The sequence below is a fragment of the Capricornis sumatraensis genome, chromosome 17 (assembly GCF_032405125.1).
Source record: "Capricornis sumatraensis isolate serow.1 chromosome 17, serow.2, whole genome shotgun sequence".
NCBI classification, from domain to species: Eukaryota; Metazoa; Chordata; class Mammalia; order Artiodactyla; family Bovidae; genus Capricornis; species Capricornis sumatraensis.
Window position 1 is genome coordinate 36717603 of NC_091085.1, and position 21832 is coordinate 36739434.

Genomic DNA, 21832 nt, shown 5'->3' on the forward strand with positions numbered 1-21832 from the left:
ATGGCTGGTTTCCTCTATGAGGCAAACTGTTACTCCCTTGACACACCTCATTCACCACAAGGGTAGTTTACAGCGAGGGGGTAGGGGTCGGGGAACTAGTGACACAAAACAAACTAGGGCGAGAGGGAGCACAACAACGGAGTTCAGAGCGTGAGGTGAGGGGCTCAGTGTAAGGGTTCAGAGGTGATATTTACGCCGAAATTTTAAGGACTCGAAAGGTTAAGACTACAAGACCTAGGGAGATGGAACTGTAGATTAAGCTAAATAAGCGAACTGAACGACCACCTCACCCTATCCACTTCCCTACTGCCCCAGTGAGTGCGACTTAAGGAATAACGACACTTTTCGTCTAAAATGTGAAAGAAAATTCTACAGGAGCAGCGTTGGCCAAAACCACTGGGAAGTAGCTACTTGGTGTCCTCGAAGATAGCACGTAGATTCCTTTCGCCAAACAATCCCAGTGCGAGTTCCGTGCACTCTCTTGGCGCCAGGCGCCTCCAGCACGTCGCCAGAACTTCTGGGCCGTAGCTTTGCCTGCGCGCCCACGCTCCGGGCTTCTGGACAGGCGTCACGGCGCCCACGAGAGAAAAGACACCCCTTTTCGGGGCGTGAAGCGGTTAAATCTATGTCGCAGCTTCTCACTAACCACTAGCCCGCGACCTCGGAAAGATGTCTGAGAGAGGCCGCCTCAGCAGCCGCCTCAGCGCACGTGAGACTCTCACGCGCAGCGTAGGCGAAGAGGCGGGAGCTGGCGGACGCAAACCCAGACCAGGGAAGGGGCGGGGTTCGTGGGCGCATGCGCAGAACCAGAGCACTGGCCAGGCCGTACCTCCCAACGGGTTTGCAGAGGAAAGGAGAGCGCGTGGCGCCCCGGAACCCGCGCACGCGCCGTAGCCTCGCCCCGCCCGTACGCGCGCGCGCGCGGTCGGCGCAGTATCTTCTCCTCAGACCCGCCCCCCTCTTGTACTTCAACTAGAGGAGGAGACAGGCGAGAGCAGGGAAGTGTGGGGCGAGGTGGGCGGGGCGTCGCACGCGAGCGCGGCCAGCAAAAGGAAGGGAGAGGGAGAGATCCAAGACAGCGTTACGGCGTAAACACCCAATCGGGAGCCGGCCTGACCCCGCCCCCTACCCTCACGTTATTGGCTAGGAACCCCGTATGGGCGGGGCCGGCCGTGGGGTTGGGGAGGGCAGGGGGCGGGGAGGAGGAGGAAGGTGCTGGCGGGCAGTGATGGCGGCGGGTGATGGGGACGTGAATTTAGGCACCCTGGGGAGTGGCAGCGAGAGCAGCAGCGACGGTAGTAGCGAGAGCCCAGGCGGCGCGGGAGCAGCAGCAGAAGGGGGCGGCTGGTCGGCAACGGCGTTGGCGCTTCTGACGGGGGGCGGGGAGATGCTGCTGAACGTGGCGCTGGTGGCGCTGGTGTTGCTGGGGGCCTACCGGCTGTGGGTGCGCTGGGGGCGGCGGGGTTTGGGCGCCGGGGCCGGAGCGGGCGAAGAGAGCCCCGCTGCCTCTTTGCCTCGTATGAAGAAGCGGGACTTCAGCTTGGAGCAGCTGCGCCAGTACGACGGGTCTCGCAACCCGCGCATCCTGCTTGCGGTCAATGGGAAAGTCTTCGACGTGACCAAAGGCAGCAAGTTCTACGGCCCGGGTGAGGAGGAGTTGGAAGGGGAGGGTGAGGACCCCCTGCAGCTCAAGCTCGACCCCCTTCTGATGGGGAGGCCCATGGGCACCGGGTTAGTTTGCCAGCCTTCTCGACATCTGGACCCCCGAGCCGTATCTGCCGCACCTGAGACGGCCTGCCCCCCACACGCCCCAGCCGCGGGCCCCACCGGTGTTTTCCCTTCGAATTCGGATCCCAGTGTCGCCCGAGCGACACTGAGTTTTCATCTTTTTCCTATCCCATTTCTCCTCTCAGCCTTTTCTTGGGCTGAATTTTTCAAAATCCTTTTAGTTGTCGCCAGTCACGCTGGCCCTCAGCCTTTACTGAGCTTTCTGATTTTTGGAATCGTTGCGGGGAAAGAAGGAAGATTTCTGAAGTAGGGACCTAAAGTTTTAGACCCTGTAATTCATAACTTTCTTTACTTGTGTGTGTGTGTGTGCGCGCGCGAGCTTATCCACTAGTTCCCATAAGGCCACGTTTAAGTACACGTAGTTCCAAGTCCCAGCCTTTTAGAATCTATTAAATCCGGTCCCATATGCAGAACCTTGACTTTTTTTAAAAAACCGGTTTTGATACAAAAATGCTTTCCAAGATTAACAGTATATGAGGGATGAAGCTGATCAGAATGCAGATCCTAATAAATAACTGGCAAGGTTATTCGCCCTGAGTTTTGGAGGTGGAACTCATATACCCAGCAGGCGTTCTTGTCCAGTTTTTCTCTTTTTTTGTAGCAGGAAGGCAAGTATTCAAATACACGTTGATTATCACTTACTTTGTTTTCACTGAGGAGAAAGAACTTTATAAACAGCTATAAATTCATATCACCATGCACCAGTTCTGCAAGTTAAATGTTTCTAAAGCTTTGCTTTCAGAGAACTGTGTGTGTAAGGTGGTTGGTTTAGAAACCCTTTAACAGTGTAGTTATAGCAAACGTTTCAGTTCAGACTCATGAAACCTGTTGGCCTACCATAAAATTGAGCAACATTGTACATGCTGGTTGTGTAGTTATTCTGAGCTTTTAAGGAGTTACTACAGTGAAAGTAAATAAAATTAGAGACCTATAGTGACCTGTTATTTGAAAGAGGACATCCAAGTCTTAAAGTCAAGGGGTTGGCAAATCTAAAAACAAGTTGGTTTCCTCTAATATGTTAGTCCATGTTTATTGACATCTGCAACTATACACCTATGATTTATGTGCTTAGTGGATGGAAGATATTTTAGAAGTGTTTTGGTTTGTTGTTTGTTAATTGGATTAGAGAAGAGAAATGGGAGATTCTACACCCGGTAACAACAAACATGTTGAACTATATTTCTTAGTTACTTGTATTTTGTGTATATATTTACATTCAATTCAACCAAGTCACAGATAGCTTATAAAGTACTTGCTTCTTGTATAAAAAGAAAACCTGATGTCTACCCACTCATATCAGCTGAAACAGTTAGTACATTTTTGTTTACTTAAGCAAATGTGGGTAAGACAGTGGGGCCAAAGGACAGTATTTAAAGGAACAGACCAAATTAGTTAATTTTTTTTAATCGCGAATTTACACAGTATTATGTGTTCAGTGATTAGAAATTGTGTACAGGTTTAAGTTTTTAATACAGAACTTACCCAGACTAAAAACTCTTGCTTCTGTAACCCCTATCTAAACGGACAGTGAAGCAACCAAGTGTTTAGTGCAAAGAAGCCTATCAATCCTCACACATTAATGCCTTGCCACTATCTGAAAATAGCAAAGAGAGACAGCCATGGACACAATTTGGCAGCACCCAGTGGCAAATGTTCTGCAACAGAAATTTTTAAATTAAGATGAGAGTCATAGTTATAATATAGATAGCCTTTGTGTGGCTTGAGCCAGTGCTCGGTTTTAGGTTAGCTTTCACTGATTTCCATCCAGGTCCTTCCTGATGAACAGGCAGAGTGATACCCCATTATTTCATTCTAAGTAGTTTTAAACAACCTAAACAGATATTTGGAATATTTTTTTATTGAAAGGAACCTTAAAGTTAGCCAGATCTGCTTTATGGATTTGGAATGTATTTCACATTAAGAGGAGATAAACATTTCCCAGAAGTCTTGAAGCAAAATTTTGGGCTATAAAACAAATTCAGTTTTTATTTTAATTTTTTTCATCCTCAAATCAATTAAGGAATTTTGTAGCAGAGTAATTCAGAAGTAAAAATCCTTATATGAGACTTCGTAGCTTGAAAGAATGAGTTTAGGGAGTCTAGCCAATATCCACTCCCAGTTCTCAGTAATGTTTTTAGAGTTAAAAGATTACTTGTGAGGCTTTTTCTGTGTTGAAATTAGTTTTATTTTTAGTCATAATTTTTAAAGTTTGAGTTCTAAAAAACGTAAATGTTGGCAGTTTAATTTAGTGGAGTAAACAGACATTGGGAAACAGTTGGCATTAGCTACCTTTGTCAATATTAAGTTCAGTAACAGTTCAGGCACTTGGCCAGTGTGTGAGGAAAGTGGATCATGTAAGAAGCAAAGAATATGGGAGGAGAAAGGAAGCAGACTTGTTAAGCAGCTACTACTTCAAATCTATTAATTTGTCATCTCCATCTCCACAGTGCTTCAGTGAGGTTAGTAAACATTCCTATCCTTAAGAGAGAGAGCTCGGGGTTTAGGAATTTGGGGTAAATTGGCTTGGATCACACAGACATGGTATTCAAATCCAGATACATTTGACCACAAAGCCTGTCTACTCTATTTCAGATAAACTGCATTCTGAGATAAATAGACAATCTGTTGTTATTTTTATACCCTCTCCTGGTTCCCATAAGGATTTAAAGCCTCAGAGAAACATACTTTCATGGCTTCATGTTGTGCTGTTCAGTATGGTAGCCACAAGCCGCATGAATTGAGTTTCTCTGTATTACCCAGATTTCAAGTTTCCAAACAGTGCACTTTATAGAGCATTTCCATCTTCCCATCAAGTTCTATTTAATAGCATTGATTCTAGAAGTTAAGGTAGAAGGAGGAGGAAACTCCCATTTGGGGCTTATTATCGTTTAATTTCCAGACAGCTCTAGGAGATAGGTAATGTTCCCATTTTACACATGTGGAAACTGAAACTCAGAGATTTTGCCCAAAATCACATATCTAGTAAATGGCCAAGCTAGAAATCAAACACACTCTAACTGGCTTCACAGGCTATGCTTCCTACTGTATCACAGCATAATATAATTTCATGTTTCCAGCATCATAATAGATGAGGAAGACTCATCTATCATTTTAAATATTATTAATTATTAATAATTTGGTGTAATATTTCTGCAGTGGGATTCTAGCAAAACTGTTTTTTTTATTCTTTAGAATGGCAAGAAATTATAGTTATAGTTTATAATAGTTTATTCACATTTCTGGTATTAAGATACATAGCTTCCCCCTTATTCCATGTAGAGTATTCTTTGACATAACAAAGCTGGAATTTCTCCAACATACCATTTAAATTCCACTGGAAAGAAAAAGAAGTTTGTAAGAAGTACCCCCATGAGATGCCTAATGTTTAGGAGATGGGGAAAGGGAGTTCATACACCTTTTATGTGTTCTTCCTCCTTTTTTAACTTCATATTCACATGTTAATTTTATTTGTAGTTTGCAAAATTGCAGCTGAAGCGAGAGTTGCAACATACAGACAAACATTCTTTCACGAATGTCCTATTGACACTACCCAACTTTCATTCTAGTCTTGTTTTGAAGCCAGCTGGGTCTGTGTTAGGTCTAATGCCTATGCACATTCATTACCTAACAATCAGGTGACAGGACCAGCTGTTTTCTGATGAATTTTGATACTCTGCTCAAATTTATACTAATTTCTTTTCTTTTCTTTTTATTTGGCTGTGCCATGTGGTTTATAGGATCTTAGTTCCCCAACCAGGAATCAGACCCACCCCCTGTATTGGAAGTTCAAAGTCGTAACCACTGGCTTGGCAGGAAATTCCCTTTACTAGTAATTTCTACAGTACCTAGTTGGTTGGCTTCTCTGAGTTCAGCATCATTCCATTGTTTTTAATCAAAGAGGGAATTGTATTAAATACTAACACAGAGTATAAAAGGATAGCTTAAAGCATGTATGAGACCAGAAGATGTTATTCAGGTTGAAGAAAAGGGATAGATTAACATCTGGAGGTAGCCCTTTTTAAGTTCTTGTCATAGTTCTTTCAACCATGTGGCAAAGTTCACTCATCCCCCACATACATACTTGTGAGATACATCACTAAATGACTACTGTACAAGAGCCAGCATTTTGTCTCAAGATCAGTTCTCAGAAGGAGTTACCTGGATTTCATCACACTGTTGCCTAGATAAATGTTTTGAGTAATTCTCTGGGTCTGCAAAACTTGTACTTCCCAGCTCTCATGGAGTTTATGTTCTGTTAAGAAAGACAGATAATAAACAATCATTCAATACATGATTATAATAAAGGACTTTATTTATTAGCATTAGATGGTAAAGAGAAGTACTTATTTATGTTGGTTTGTCAAGAAAGTGGAGATTGATAACTTAAACAAAAACCTGAAGGAACCAGCCTTACGAAGATTGGGTGTATCATTGTTTTGAAACTATCTCACAAAGGTCCGTCTAGTCAAGGCTATGGTTTTTCCAGTGGTCATGTATGAATGTGAAAGTTGGACTGTGAAGAAAGCTGAGTGCCGAAGAATTGATGCTTTTGAACTGTGGTATTGGAGAAGACTCTTGAGAGTCCCTTGGACTCCAAGGAGATCCAACCATTCCATTCTAAAGGAGATCAGTCTTGGGTGTTCTTTGGAAGGAATGATGCTAAAGTTGAAACTCCAATACTTTTGCCACCTCATGCAAAGAGCTGACTCATTAGAAAAGACTCTGATGCTGGGAGGGATTGGGGTCAGGAGGAGAAGGGGACGACAGAGGATGAGATGGCTAGATGGCATCACCGACTCGATGGACGTGAGTTTGAGTGAACTCCAGGAGTTGGTGATGGACAGGGAGGCCTGCTGCTGCTAAGTCGCTTCAGTCGTGTCCAACTCTGCGACCCCATAGACGGCAGCCCACCAGGCTCCCCTGTCCCTGGGATTCTCCAGGCAAGAATACTGGAGTGGAGTGCCATTGCCTTCTCCGAGGGAGGCCTGGTGTGCTGCAATTCATGGGGTCGCAAAGAGTTGAAAACGGCTGAACGACTGAACTGAACTGAAGCACTAGCTCTAGAGCTGGTACCGTGTTAATCAGAGGAAGAAACATCCTTATCACCTTGCTGATTTTCAGATTTGACTTCAGGCTTCATTTGATAAGTATTACCTCAGCAGTTCTTTTTCCATCCTTTTAAGCAGTCTTTTATTTTTTTTTTAATAAACAACATTACCTGGAATTTTAAAAACTAAATTTAATGCCAATACTGTCTTTTAACAACTTAATCAGGTTATACTTTTTGTCACTACTCACATGTTTAGATTTATTTCTACTATCTTATTTAGTAATTTCTCTTGTCAACTTTCGTTTGCCTTCTTTCCCACCGTTTTTTCTTAGATGGATTTTTTATTCCACTTTTTCTCCCTTATAGATTTTTGTTATTTCATTTTAGTATAGTTGATTTACAGTTGTGTTCATTTCTACTGTACAGCAAAGTGTTTCAGTTACATACATACATACATTCTTTTTCATATTCTTTTCCTTTGTGGTTTCTCACGGGTATCAAATATAGTTCTCAGTGCTGTATAGTAGTACCTTTTGTTTATCCATTCTCTATATACTAATTTGTATCTGCTCATCCCAAACTCCCAATCTCTGGCACCCCCACTCCACCCATCCCTTGGAAGCCAGAAGTCTGTTCTCTTTATTTGGGTGTCTGTTTCTGTTTCATATCTCCCTGCTAATTTGGATGCATTCTGTTTGTATTCTTTTGGTGACAAGAGTCTTTTCCTTTAATTTTTTCTATAGGCATTGTTACTCTGAACAATATATGAATGTTAACCAAACATTCTTGTACGAATTAGAACTGTCACTTTAAAACACTTTACTGCCATTTGACAGAGTATTTCTTAATATTAAATATACAAAACAATCGTGTAGAAAAATGTGAATGGTGTCCCCTGGAGTTGTACACAGCCATATGTTGTGGCCTTGGTTAGAAAGCTTAAACTCTAATCCCTCCCCACTCCATTTTCTACGTTATTTCTATTAGACTTAGAGTTTTACTGTAGTTTTTCAAACACTACCCTCAAACTGAATAGTAAACTTTTTTTAAATAGCCAATTTTCATTTAAATTTACCCAATAGAGTTACCATTTCTTCATTCACTGTCATTTCTTGCATCTCATACTTTTGTTCAGAGTTCAGTTTTCATTTTAGTGAGGTATGTCCTATAGTTTTGTCACTGATAGAAAAAAAAAATCAGTTTCTATCTGCCCTCACTCAGGAATTATAGTACATATCCAGTTCCAGTTCAATCGTTTCCCAACTCTTTGTGACCCTATGGACTGCAGCATAAGCCTTTCTGTCCATCACCAACTCCAGGAGTTTATTCAAACTCATGTCCATTAAGTCAGTGATGCCATCCAACCATCTCATCCTCTGTCGTCCCCTTCTCCTGCTTTCAGTCTTTCCCAGCATCAGGGTCTTTTCAAATGAGTCAGCTCTTCGCATCAGGTAGCCAAAATATTGGAGTTTCAGCTTCAACATCAGTCCTTCCAAAGAACACCCAGGACTGATCTCCTTTAGGATGGACTGGTTGGATCTCCTTGCAGTCCAAGGAACTCTCAAGAGTCTTCTCCAACACCACAGTTCTTTGGTGCTCAGCTTTCTCTATAATCCAGCTCTCACATCCATACATGCTACTGGAAAAACTATAGCCTTGACTAGACGGACCTTTATTGACAAAGTAATGTCTCTGCTTTTTAATATGCTGTCTAGGTTGGTCATAACTTTCCTTCCAAGGAGCAAACATCTATTTATTTCATGGCTGCAGTGGCCATCTGCAGTGATTTTGGAGCCCAAAAAAGTAGTCTGTCACTATTTCCATTGTTTCCCCATCTATTTGCCATGAAGTGATGGGACCTGATGCCATGAACTTGGTTTTTACTTTAACAATGCAAACCTTTAACAATATTTTAATATATTGAGAGCCTTCCTTATGAGTATATCATTTAATAGTCCACTTTTAATGAATATTTGTTTCCAGTCTCTCGTTATTACATACATGCATGCATGCTCAGTCACTTTAGTCATGTCCAACTCTTTGTGATCCTATAGACTGTAGCCCACCAGGCTCCTCTGTTCATGGGATTCTCCAGGAAAGAATACTAGAGTGGATTGCCATTTCCTCCTCAAGGGGAACTTTCCTACCCAGGGATCAAACCCATGTCTGCCAGAGCCTTCTGCATTGCAGGCAGGTTCTTTATCTACTGAGCCACCTGGGAAGCATGGTATCATGTACATAACCATTTCAATGTGTTACTAAAATCATAATTATCTATTAAATAAATTCCTAGAAGTAAAACTACTGAGTCTTATGTTATGGACCTTTTTAATTTGGATACTTCTTTCTAAATTGCCCTGCAGAGATGTTGGACCAGTTTACAATCACATGAAAATGCCTGTTTCTCACTCTCTTGCGAAAAATGTGATATAAAATTTTTTGGTCTTTGTCAATCTGAGAAGTTAAAATAGTATTTCAATATTATTTTAATTTACGTTTCTCTCAGTGAATTTTGGTTAGTTACATTTGGAATTTATTTAAGATGTAAAGTAAGCATCAACTTTTGTTTTTGTTTTCTTACAGTGGGCTATTCAGTTGTTGCAACACCATTTATAGAATACTTTTTCTTCCCTAATACTTGTAGTTAGGAGATTATCTAGTTTGACCTCCACAATTTTAGGCATATAAAATTTGCCTCAAATGTAGAGTGTGGCCTCGAACCCAAGTATCGTGGCTTGGAAGAGGTATTCTTCCAGTTTTACCGTGCTGCCTTCCCTCTAAAAGTCCTGGGAGTTCCTCGAACCAAGTATAAAAAAGATGTATTGGATTTCATTTAATCACTTTCATATATGGTTTGATTTGTTCCTAGGTCCATTATAACCATATTTGGAATAAATTACTCAGTGTGCACATGTGCTCAGTTGTGTCTGATGCTTTGCGATGTAGCCTTCCAGCTCTTCTGTCCGTGGGATTTTCCAGGCAAGAATACTGGAGTGGGTTGCCATTCCCTTCTCCAAGGATCTTTCTGACCCAGGCATCGAACTTGCATCTCCTCCATCTTCTACATTGGCAGGTGGATACTTCACCACTGAGCCACCTGGGAAGCTCTGTACCAAGTATTATTAGATTTTTTGTTTTTAACTTGCTTTAATAATCACAGAAGACTATTGTCAAAACACACCAGAAAACTAGGCTGTTTAACTTTTAATGAATTAAAGTTTGTCTCTGAGCACTATGGTTTTTATACCATGAAAATAAATATTCCTTCTGGAATTTTCTTCTCTTCATAGATACTAATATATTCATAGATACTAATATATTCATAGATACATAATCACCCTAGTAGAAAATTATCTCTTACATATTTTAGATGTTTACTTTCTCCTGGAGTTTTTTGCTCATTAGTGTTTTACAATAACCATATGTTGTTCCCTTTTCAAAACTGTGTCACTCCATTATATTTGATTGTATGATAGTAAGCAGTTTCAGGATGTAATAATTGGTAGATTTATTGATTTTTGAACTTCATAAAAATTTTTATCATAAGTTAACTCTTAAAACTATTAATGAAATCTGGATTCTAACTAGTATAATGTCTTTTTGGTATATTTAACAGTATCATAGAAGTAAGATTTATCTGTAAAATGATGTCCTAGAATATTTGTTTTATAAATACATTTAAAAGAATCTGTCTTGGCTAAATAATTGGGTTCATTTTTTGTAGCAAGAATATTCTTGAAATAGTAAATCTAGTTTTATATCAGCATTATACTTTAGTTTTTTAGAAGGCAAGAGTTTAATTCTCTTATTATTACTGAAATGTTAGTGTTGAAATGAACCTTAATAGTTAAAACAATCTGATTAGTTTATATAAGCTAGCCTTTTAATTTTTTTTTATAAATTATACCAAAAGACCTAAGAGCATTTAAAATATGCTTTCCTTAGGTAGCTCTCTGTTGTTATAGTATTATGGATAGCCAAGAGTAGTCACCAAAATAATAAAATCATAACATTTAGGTCAGTTATATAAAGGGGTAATGGAAAAGGGAGGTATTACTGAACTCTCGGCAGAGGAATATACTTTAACTGGACTTCAAATCCTCCTTTCTCAGCAGGTCATCCTTTTCCAACTCTAGTTCTTAGTCTTAATATGACATTCTTTATGATCTTACAGGAAAAATAAAACTATTTTCAAGAAGACCTTTTCAGAAGTTAAATGCTTCCTGTAGGAAATTTGAAATATGTGGAGAGGTCATTCTTTTCAATAGTTAACAGAACATCATTTTGTCTAGGATTAGGCTTGCATTATTAACTGTTGCCTCTAGTCCACTCTTAAGTTAGTCAAACCAAAAAACAGCATTCCCTCTTAGGGAAGTTGGCAGGAAATTTTACTAAAGAATATACTGGTATGTTATCCATATACTCAAAGATGGAGGTTCTTATGACTGCTGTTCTTATAGTGATCATCTTTTCATCTCTCCTTTTTACCATTTGGATGTGTTTAAGGTTGATGAAGTATCCTCAAATAGATTGAATTTTGTAGAGCAGGCAGGTAAATATTATATAACATAATGCTAAGAAAAGCTGTTGATTTCTACAGCTTTTTTTTGGTTAATGTTCTTCCATTTTAAGAGGTATTTTAAAATAGCCATTCCCCTGAAATTTTGTGATTAGTGAAATGCTCCAGTTTTCAGGGTTGTCATTTCACCTTTGGGTTTGTGGGTCCTCTGTGTTTTCTCAAGATGTACTGTGTTCGGTGTAGTTGGAAAGTGGTTGATTTTGTCAGTAATTTTAGGCAAGTCATTGAATACCTTTGCATCTTTTCATCTGCCAAGAAGGGAGGGCAAAACTATCCCTTCTACTTTGCTATACTGTGAGAAGGAAGTGAGATTGCAAGGAAATTCTTGAAAAAGTTGAAATTCTCATTTTCTACTTGTAGTTTTTTATAGCCTTAATCAGTTTTATTTTTTCTTTTGTGTTTGACTCATCACTGTTTTAAGTTTGTAAGCATTGGTCCAGTCAGCATTAAGATTTTTTTTGGTCATTATTGTTTCTTAAGAAAATATTAGTGTTTTATATGTATATATATTTTTTCCATTTCTTGAAAATAGCCATTGCCACGTGGAGTTATACCACAGAAAAACTAAACTGCTTTAAGGTGGACCACTTTTCTTTCCCTCAGGATTGTTCTCGCTTAATTTTAGTGTTGGGTTGTTTTTTTTTAACTTGCTTAGTTTTAAAAGTTAATGTTAGGAATTCCCTGGCAGTCCAGTGGTTAGGACTCAGTGCTTTCACTGCTGGCGCTGGGTTCAGTCTCTGGTTGGGGTCTTGCAAGCCACATGGCTTGGTCAAGAAAAGCAAATGTTAACGTTTCTCATTTAAAAAAAAAAAGAAATGATGTCATTTGCAGCAACATGATTGGACCTGGAGATTATCCTAAATGAAGTAAGTCAGAAATATTATATGATATCACTTACATGTGAAATCTTTAAAAATGATGCAAATGACTTACTAATAAAACAAATACAGACATAGAAAAAAAATTTATGGTTACCAAAGGGGATGAGGGGAGAATAAATTACGAGTTTGGGCTTAATGTATACACACTACTATATAAAAGCTTCCCTGGTAGCTCACTGCCTGCAATACAGGATACCTGGGTTCAATCCTTCGGTTTGGAAGATCCCCTGGAGAAGGAAATGGCAACCCACTCCAGTATTCTTGCCTGGAGAATCCCATGGACAGAGGAGCCTGGCAGGCTATAGTCCATGGGGTCACAAAGAGACACAAGTGAGCGACTAAGCACAAGCACAATATAAAAAACAGGTAAACAAGGACCTAGTATAGCACAAGGACCTAGACTCAACATCTGTAATAACCTGTAATGAAAAAGAATCTATATATACTTTTTAAAAATCACATTTTTAAAAAAATTACTTTGCTGTACACTTGAAACTAACACAGCATTATAAATTAACCATACTTAAATTTTTTTAAAAAAGTTAATGTTTCTCCAAATCAATTAACTCCAATTAAAGAACTTGATTTTACTTTGTAAATAGAAATTTACTACTATTTACTATTTACTCTGTTCAGTTCAGTTCAGTCACTCAGTCATGTCCGACTCTTCATGACCCCATGGACTGCAGCATGCCAGCCTTCCCTGTCCATCACCAGCTCCCGGAGTTCACTCAAACTCATGTCCATCGAGTCGGTGATGCCATCCAGCCATCTCATCCTCTGTCGTCCCCTTCTCCTGCCCCCAACCCCTCCCAGCATCAGAGTCTTTTCCAGTGAGTCAACTCTTTGCATGAGGTGGCCAAAGTACTGGAGTTTCAGCTTTAGCATCATTCCTTCCAAAGAAATCCCAGGGCTGATCTCTTTCAGAATGGACTGGTTGGATCTCCTTGCAGCCCAAGGGACTCAAGAGTCTTCTCCAACACCACAGTTCAAAAGCATCAGTTCTTTTGATGGTGTTCAACTTTCTTCACAGTCCAGCTCTTGTGACTGTCATCCATATATGACTACTGGAAAAACATAAATAGTATTAAATTTCTTTATCTTAAACATTTAAATACCTTTTTGAATGTCAGTTGAGATGATGGGCAGTGTTTGAAAGTTACCAGTATTGACCAGTTGTAAATAGTGTCCCATTTTCTTATATAGAACACAAATTTAGAAATAGAAAATGGTAGCCTAAGTTTATATTAATGGGCTTCCCTGGTGGCTCAGATGGTAAAGCGTCTGCCTGCAATGCAGGAGACCTGGGTTCGATCCCTGGGTCAGGGGTTTATGTTAATTAATAGGTATATCCATTCAGTGAGAAAATACATAATGATTAAATGAGAATTGTGATATTCAGCTAATATTAAGGAGCAATATGGAAAGTACTTAAGAATGGGAAAGCAGGATAAAAAAGTACTTTACTGGAAGTATTACCTTTGTTTTTCTGTTAATATATTATTGCTTAATAATGGTCCTTAAATTTATTGCTAAGGCTCCTTTTTTGTTCCATACAAGAAACTTTAAGAGAATGAATTTTCCTAACTCATTCCTAAAACTCATTAGTTTTCCTAAGTAACCCAGTAAGCTTTATAGTGCAGTGCTCACTGTAGTTCAAACTAAGGTTCATAAATGTTTAGAAATTTTTGAATTTTCTTCTTAAAGGTATAGATGCTTTTCTGACACATAACCTTCTATAATCATTATTTTACTCATTTAAAAATCAGGGAATTTTTTTTTGTACTGTGTACTTCTCATTATAAAATACTTTACTCTGTTAAATGGACAGTAAGTTTTTTCACTGACCACTCTGTGGCTCATAATAGTTAAGCAAGCAAATTTGGTCTTTAAACTGTTTTCTCTACATTTCTTTTGTCATGTATTGATAACTTTTCAGACTCAGGAAAGAAATTTTTATATATAAAATCATGTATTTTGTACATGTTATTTATTAGCACATAATTCTTCAGTCACTCAGTCGTGTCCGACTCTCTGCGACCCCATGAATTGCAGCACACCAGGCCCCCCGTCCATCACCAACTCCTGGAGTTCACTCAAACTCATGTCCATTGAGTCGGTGATGCCATCCAGCCATCTTATCCTCTGTCGTCCCCTTCTCCTCCTGCCCCCAATACCTCCCAGCATCAGAGTCTTTTCCAATGAATCAACTCTTCGCATCAGGTGGCCAAAGTATTGGAGTTTCACCTTTAGCATCAGTCCTTCCAAAGAACACCCAGGGCTGATCTCTTCTAGAATGGACTGGTTGGATCTCCTTGGAGTCCAAGGGACTCTCAAGAGTCCTCTCCAACACCACAGTTAAAAAGCATCAGTTCTTCACTGCTTAGCTTTCTTCACAGTCCAACTCTCACATCCACACGTGACCACTGGAAATACCGTAGCCTTGACTAGATGGACCTTTGTCGGCAAAGTAATGTGTGCTTTTGAATATGCTATCCAAGGAGTAAGCGTCTTTTAATTTCATGGCTGCGATCACCATCTGCAGTGATTTGGGGGCCCAAAAAAATAAAGTCTGACACTGTTTCCACTGTTCCCCATCTATTTCCCATGAAGTGATGGGACCAGATGCCATAATCTTAGTTTTCTGAATGTTGAGCTTTAAGCCAAGTTTTTCACTCTCTCTCACTTTCATCAAGAGGCTTTTTAGTTCCTCTTCACTTTCTACTTAAAACGTTTTAAACAGGGAAATCTACATGGTCTGTTCTACAAACTAAGATGAAGAAAAAATTAACTCTTAAAAGATTTATGTTATAAATATTGTTTATTAAATAGCCAGACTTGGGAATCCTCTGGCAGTCCAGTGGCTAGGACTCTTAACTGCTGAGGGCCCAGGTTCAATCCCTGTTCAGGGAACCTAGGATCCCACAAGCTGTGTGGCATGGCTAAAAATATATAAGTAGCCAGGCTTAAGCAATTAAATGAAGTAAAACTTTCCTCTCCATTCTCCAGAAACATTACTACTGTTAAGTACTTGGTTTGTATTCTTCCTGGTGCTTTTTTTGTGCATATACAAATACGGGTTAAATGTGCATGTATGTGCATCTCTTTTAGTTCAAAGGAGGTCATGCATACTACGGACTTCTCTGGTGGCCCAGTGGTTAAGACTAGGCTGTAGGGGGCATGGCTTAACCCCCTGCAGGGGGCTGGATCTCTGGTCCAGGAACTTAAGTTCCCACATGCCATACAGTGCAGCCAAAAAAGAATAAAAATAAAACTAACTAAATGAATCATACTGTGTAATCTAATTGCTCTTTTCAGTCACTATATCATAGACTTTGTGCATCTGTACATACAGAGTTACCTCATTCTTTTTTATAGCTATGTACTATTTCATTAATGACCTATGATTTATGTAAGCAAATTCTTGATTCAGAAAGTTCGGTTGTGTGGAGTTTTGTCTGTTAGTATGTGTTTATTTTGTTCCTGCTTTCTGTCAGGCACTGTGGTAAGCATTGAAGATACAGAGATGTGCAAGAGAGTTGCTGCTCTCAAGGACACACTTTGGGAATGACTTGCTTCTGGTAGCCATTCCTCCCTAGACAAGGTGGTTCCTGATTCTTTACACTAATTATTTTGTGTCCTTATAGCCATATATATATGCAGCCAGTGTTCTCTTGATTCTTTTTAGATGCCACAACCAATTAACAGTAATCAATAAGGCATCATTTCCCCTCAAGAAGACTGGCTTCCAAACCTAACTCTTCTAGGTTTCCTCTTTTCTCTAATACCTCACAGTCTTCATCTTTAAATAGTTTTTTTTTTAATATCTAAAGTAATTGAAATCTAAATTTTCAGTGAAAAACTTTACTTTGGTCAAAAGGTGGATTTCTAAGAAATTTCTTCTCATTATCCTGTTCAGTGTCTGGGCATGTTTTGAAATTAAGGCTGAGTACCAGATAAGAGACATGAAGTTTCTTTTATTTGACATTTTCCTTTGAGACATTCTAAAATATTTTTAGATAATCTAAATAATTTCTTTTTTTCCCCAGCGGGTCCGTATGGAATATTTGCTGGTAGGGATGCCTCCAGAGGACTGGCAACATTTTGCCTAGATAAAGATGCACTTAAAGATGAATATGATGATCTCTCAGATTTGAATGCTGTACAAATGGAGAGTGTTCGAGAATGGGAAATGCAGTTTAAAGGTACCTTCATTTTGTTGGGTTCTTTACAAATACTAAATTTATGGCCAAAGAAAGTACATACCATTCCATTACTCCTTAAGAGTCTTAGGATGCTATCTGTTTTCGTTGCCATCATTATTTGATGATAAGCATAGCTAACTATCAAAATGACTGTTACGTGTGCTTATTGTTGGTAAAATCCATATTTAAAAATTTACTTGTTACAAACTAAAATTTATAAAACTTGTGACACCTTTAGGCTTGTTCATTAAGATAAGAGTTTTTTAAACATAGGTTCATATTTAAAACTGAGGTGATTACTGATACTGAATTTTAGTTTATTTTTAAATGATTTAATTTATCTTACCTTCAAACCATAAAGGAAAAATGTCATTCTCGTTCATTATATGCTTGTGACATCAGTTTTTACTGCCTCAGTGAACACTCTGGACTGCTACTTATGTGACTTATGGATCCCTTGAAATATCTCTTCTGGCTTCTTGGCACTTGTACTGGTTCTGCTGAACCAAGCAGTCCTCCTATTTCATCCTCTTGATTTGTCAGTTAATTCACTTAAACTCAGTTCAGAATCCTGACCAAGAAATGACTAAATATTACCATGAACATAACAATGGGCATAACAGTGTTCTAAATTAAACACATGGTAACATAAAAACAAGTCACAAACAAAAACATGTCACATCTAAGAGAGTTTAATAGAAAGAAAAATAATATACTGAGAGTCACATATCGGGACCTCGAAGAACACAAGATAATAAGTAACAAGTGAATTTTCATCTGTTCGTTTGGTTTGTTTTCTTAGGGACTAGTACGTGTGTCACATTTTCTCCCCAAGAATATGTCCAGGTTGGATTTACTTTCCATGTGATTTTCCACCTCATATTCTTCTCCCTACTTCTTCAGCCCCAGCAAAGTCACCATTAACTTTTTTAAGATCTTCTCACTTGGAAATGCCCTGTGTTGCCACCTTATTTATTTAATTACAATAATTACAGTTACTTTGGGTTATTAAATTTAAAGATCTGCTCTGAGACTCAGTGCACATTAGAGGTAAACCAGTCATCAGACGTATTCCAAGAGCCTGGCCTGGGTCCTGGACTCAACATGTATTTTTAAAATATCTTCAAGTGATTCTGAGGCAGTGTCCTTGATTAAGAACTGGTTGTATGAAACACTTTCCTCCAAAGCACAAATCCAAAGCTTTATAAGTTCCCTGATCCTGTTTTCTTTTGTTCAAGCCTTACATGAGTATAAAAAGATGGGACACGGTAAATGATAGGGAAAACTTACCTTATTCTCTATGACTGAAAGAAGCATACACCTTCCCTGCTGTATAATGGAATTGTGAAACAAATTTGATTACTACTGATTTTCTTTTGATGTATCTTTCAGAAAAATATGATTATGTAGGCAGACTCCTAAAACCAGGGGAAGAACCGTCAGAATATACAGATGAAGAAGATACCAAGGATCACAATAAACAGGATTGAACTTTGTAAACAACCAAAGTCAGGGGCCTTCAGAACTGCAATTCTTACTCCCTTTCACAGAATGTCCAGCATCTTTGGGTTTGGTTCACCTGCTGCAAAAAACATTCAACAGATTGTACAAGCTACATGAGTCTCACTATGAAGATTTGAATACTAGACATTATGTGTGCTGCCAGACTCATTTGTTGCAGTTATTTGTAATGTCTGGTGGGGCTTCATCCTGAAAGGAAGGAGACAGGGATATTTTTAAAGAGCAAGAGAGTCACAAGATTACTTTCTCCTTTTTTTCTTTCCTTTTTTTTAATCAAAGACAACCTGATATGTATTTGCTACTTGAGTGTATAAGAGATTTTTTTGAAATCTCTTTAAAAAAAACACACAGGAAGGAATTCCTATTTCATGTGCTGTGTTTTTGTTTTAGCAATGAGGAAGAGAGGAGACCTGGGCAGGAGAGGTTAGGGTGTGCATCAGTTTTAAGTAGTTAAGGCTACTGAAACATTAAAATGGTAAATGTGAATCCCAAGCTTTTCTTTTTGGGTTTTGTCAGGGAAAAGAAGAAAACCTTTATTTCTAAGAAATCTTTGGAAATTAGAAGAATGGATTTCAGGTGGATTTAAGTCAAAGCTAATTCCCCAACAGCAAGATCATTTGAAACTAGTTTTTATCCCTTTCCTTCCCCTAGATCAAATCAATATTAATTGTGCCTTATTTCACTTACATAGACTTGAATTATTTTTAGGGAAAGCCCCTATGTGAATTCTGAAATCACTACAAGCAGCATTGAGACTGAAGTTGGAATATTCTGTTGACTGCAAAACCTTGATGTCATTCTGTGTATATAGAATGTAAAAGGAATATTCAGTGTTACTGCCATATATATGTTAATATACACAAACTTCATTAGCATTATAATGGCCAAATGTATTCCCCCATGCTTTTCTCTTTTCAAAAAAAAAATTGAACAAATCAACAACTCTGTCCCCTAACAGCTGCCTAATTTTAAGAGTCTTGACTCTCACATCTCACTGGTGTGGGTGCATGGGGCTGTAGTATGGATGTCGTGTGGGTGTGTCTTGAGTGTGTGTGAGAGCGCCTTGGAAGGGACTCTGCTGATACTGTAAATACCCGTACCCTTTTAATAAAGCATGTACAATAAACCAAAATAAGCTTGAGTTGGACTTTATATACAAACTGTAAACCAGTGCATTATAATATGGTAGTCAAGATTGTGTATTTGATTCAAGATAAGGAAAAATATTGGAATGAAAGGCAGGCACTGGTTAACCAAGTTGTACACATTGTACCACATTCACTGTAACTTTAGGAAGAAATTCCACTTTGTGGAACATTCTCAAGAGATCTGAGATTATTCAGGTAAGAAATGATACATTAAAATGTACATATTTTTACTTTATATTTTGATGCCAACTGATTATACTACAAGTAATAGCACTTCAGGTGGTAGTTACTGAACACAAAACAATAAAGGATATTATACTGATAGGTTTTAAATTCTGTTGTTTGAAATGCTCTTACTAAAAAGCCCTATATATGTCTATCATTTGATTTCATCATATGACTGTTTAGGTTCTTAATTGGAGACAAGTTATACCCAAAAAGACCATTTTATTTAATAAGTCACCAGTTAGAGAAAAGAATTCTCCTGCTGTATGAGTATAATATATGCAGATGCCATCAAAGAAAGAGGAAGTTTTAATTGCAATAATAAGCTAAAGTATGTAAAATACTACATTCTATTGTACTCAGTCTTGGAATGTTTTGTAGAAAATGATGAGTTTCAGCCAAATCTTTGCTGAAGGCTGGTTGCAACAACTGAAGAGTGTTGTAATGCTTTGTGTGTTTTTATGTAAAATATTTTCTAAACAGATTTGTTAAAAGTACGTGTCCTCTGGAGTAAATTGATATGGAGATATATATATATATAATGAATCATTTCAGCCTAAAGTTAAGTAAATTTACAGTTGTGAATAGAGAAACCCTAAATATTCATGCAGTAAAAATTATGCAGTCTGTTAAGAAAAATGATTAATTATGTGTTTTGGACTTGAAATAAACAGTGTGCTATGGATAATTCCTCAATTTCAGTTGAGTGGTCTCATTCTCAGGTAGTTGGATGGGCAGTCATCGAGTATGGGGATGGGAGCTGTGGTGACTGGTGTTGCTGCTGTTTCTCCCTCCCCTCCTCCCTTAACCACTATTTCCCCAACCTGCCTGGTTATTAGAACCACTTGAGGTGCTTAAAATTCAAATTCTTGGTCCACAGTCCAAACCTGCCACCCAGTGAGCCAGAATGGAAAAAGTGAGTCTCGGACTGTAAGGAGTCCCTTGGTTAATGCTTATGATCAGGCACAGTTGAGAACACCACACCAGTCTTCAAGCTATACAACTGACCTTGGAACTACAAGGGTTTGAACTGTGTGAGTCCACTTTTATGCAGTATTACTATATGCAATAAATATTATAGTACTTTATGATCCGCATTTGGTTGAATTTGTGGACGTGGAACTGTAGAATTCAGAGGGCTGTAAGGGGAATTTCTGTCAGCACAGGTTGGTATCTCTAAACCCCCACATAATGTTCAAAGTTCAGCTAATTGTCTGTCTTTGTCTTCTACTTGAAAGAGGCAACCTTTGAACAATTTTGATCTGATTCGCTGTATTTCCTTTTTTGTTTAATTACCTAAACGTCCATAGTGGTTCTGAGTAAAAAATGAGATTTCATATAAAAATGTGTGTGATTTTTTTAAATAATTTTATTCTCTTCAGTTTATTTTTTTTTGATAGTGTCTTTAAGTTGGCATTATGTTTCCCAAATAAAGACTATCCTATGTGTACTAGCCAGTTTCTCTTCATTAGAAGGTGAACCCATTCATATTACAGGTCAAGTTTTTTAAAACTTTGACTATGGTGCATGTTTTCCTGACAGTGATTCTACCTGCCTTCTTTGAAATCTGTAGAGTCTAACACATTTATCCCCACCTATGATCTAGAAAGCAAAAGTTAATATATTGAACTAGTACTGGGGGAAATTATTCTGTTGAAAACGAGATAAATCAGACTCTCCTCACCCAAGTAGCCTGTTTACGTCTTGATAACTGAGAAGTGCTACACATTGCTAGAAATAGATATCGCTGGCATATTAACAGTGTATAGCCTTGCTTACACTGTGCCTTTATGGATTAGAATAAGCTGAAGGAGGAAACTTTAATTTGCAAAGACACCTGTACCCCAATACTCAGAGCAGCATTGTTGACAATAGCCAAGACATGGAAGTAACCTAAATGACTTATTAATAGATGAATGAATAAAGATGTGATATATATACATGGAATACTACTCAGCCATAAAAAGAATGAAATAATGCCGTTTGCAGCAACATGGATGGACCTAGAAATTATCCTATTAGGTGAAGTTATTTATATGTGGAATCTGAAAAGATGATATAAATGAACTTATTTGCAAAACAGACCCACAGACATAGAAAATAAACATGGTTACCAAAGGGGAAGGGAGGAGGGAGTAAGTTAGGTGTCTTAATTAACATATATACATATAAAAGAGAGAAATAACAAGGACCTGTAAAACACCAAGAAGTATATTCAATAGGTTATAACAACCTATAATGGAAAATAATTTGATAAAGTATATATACATATGTATAACTGAATCTATTGTACACTTGAAACTAACAACATTGTAAATTATACTTCAGTTTAATGGTTTAAAAAAATAAGCTGGGTAGTACTAAATATTAAATGTGTAAATTGCTTTGAGCATAATGAAAATAAGTTACTGAAATGAGCATGGTTCTTTTCTTCT

The 21832-nt window shown here is 38.4% G+C and overlaps 1 protein-coding gene across 1 annotated transcript; it reads left to right on the forward strand.

The window, feature by feature from the left end:
* The first annotated feature begins 1228 nt into the window (after window positions 1-1228).
* Window positions 1229-20061, forward strand: PGRMC2 (progesterone receptor membrane component 2). The gene is made up of 3 exons (XM_068989802.1): window positions 1229-1646; window positions 16348-16503; window positions 17896-20061. The coding sequence occupies exons 1-3, from the start codon at window positions 1229-1231 to the stop codon at window positions 17991-17993; spliced, it is 672 nt and encodes a 223-aa protein (XP_068845903.1). The 3' UTR covers window positions 17994-20061.
* The last annotated feature ends 1771 nt before the right edge of the window (window positions 20062-21832 follow it).

What these genes read in the sequence shown, in the direction of transcription:
- PGRMC2 (XM_068989802.1), top strand. Translation starts at nt 1,229, where the DNA reads ATGGCGGCGGGTGATGGGGACGTGAATTTAGGCACCCTGGGGAGTGGC. An exon ending in CAGCAAGTTCTACGGCCCGG is followed by an intron (nt 1,647 to 16,347) that starts GTGAGGAGGAGT and finishes TTTTTTCCCCAG; the next exon opens with CGGGTCCGTATGGAATATTT. An exon ending in ATGGGAAATGCAGTTTAAAG is followed by an intron (nt 16,504 to 17,895) that starts GTACCTTCATTT and finishes TGTATCTTTCAG; the next exon opens with AAAAATATGATTATGTAGGC.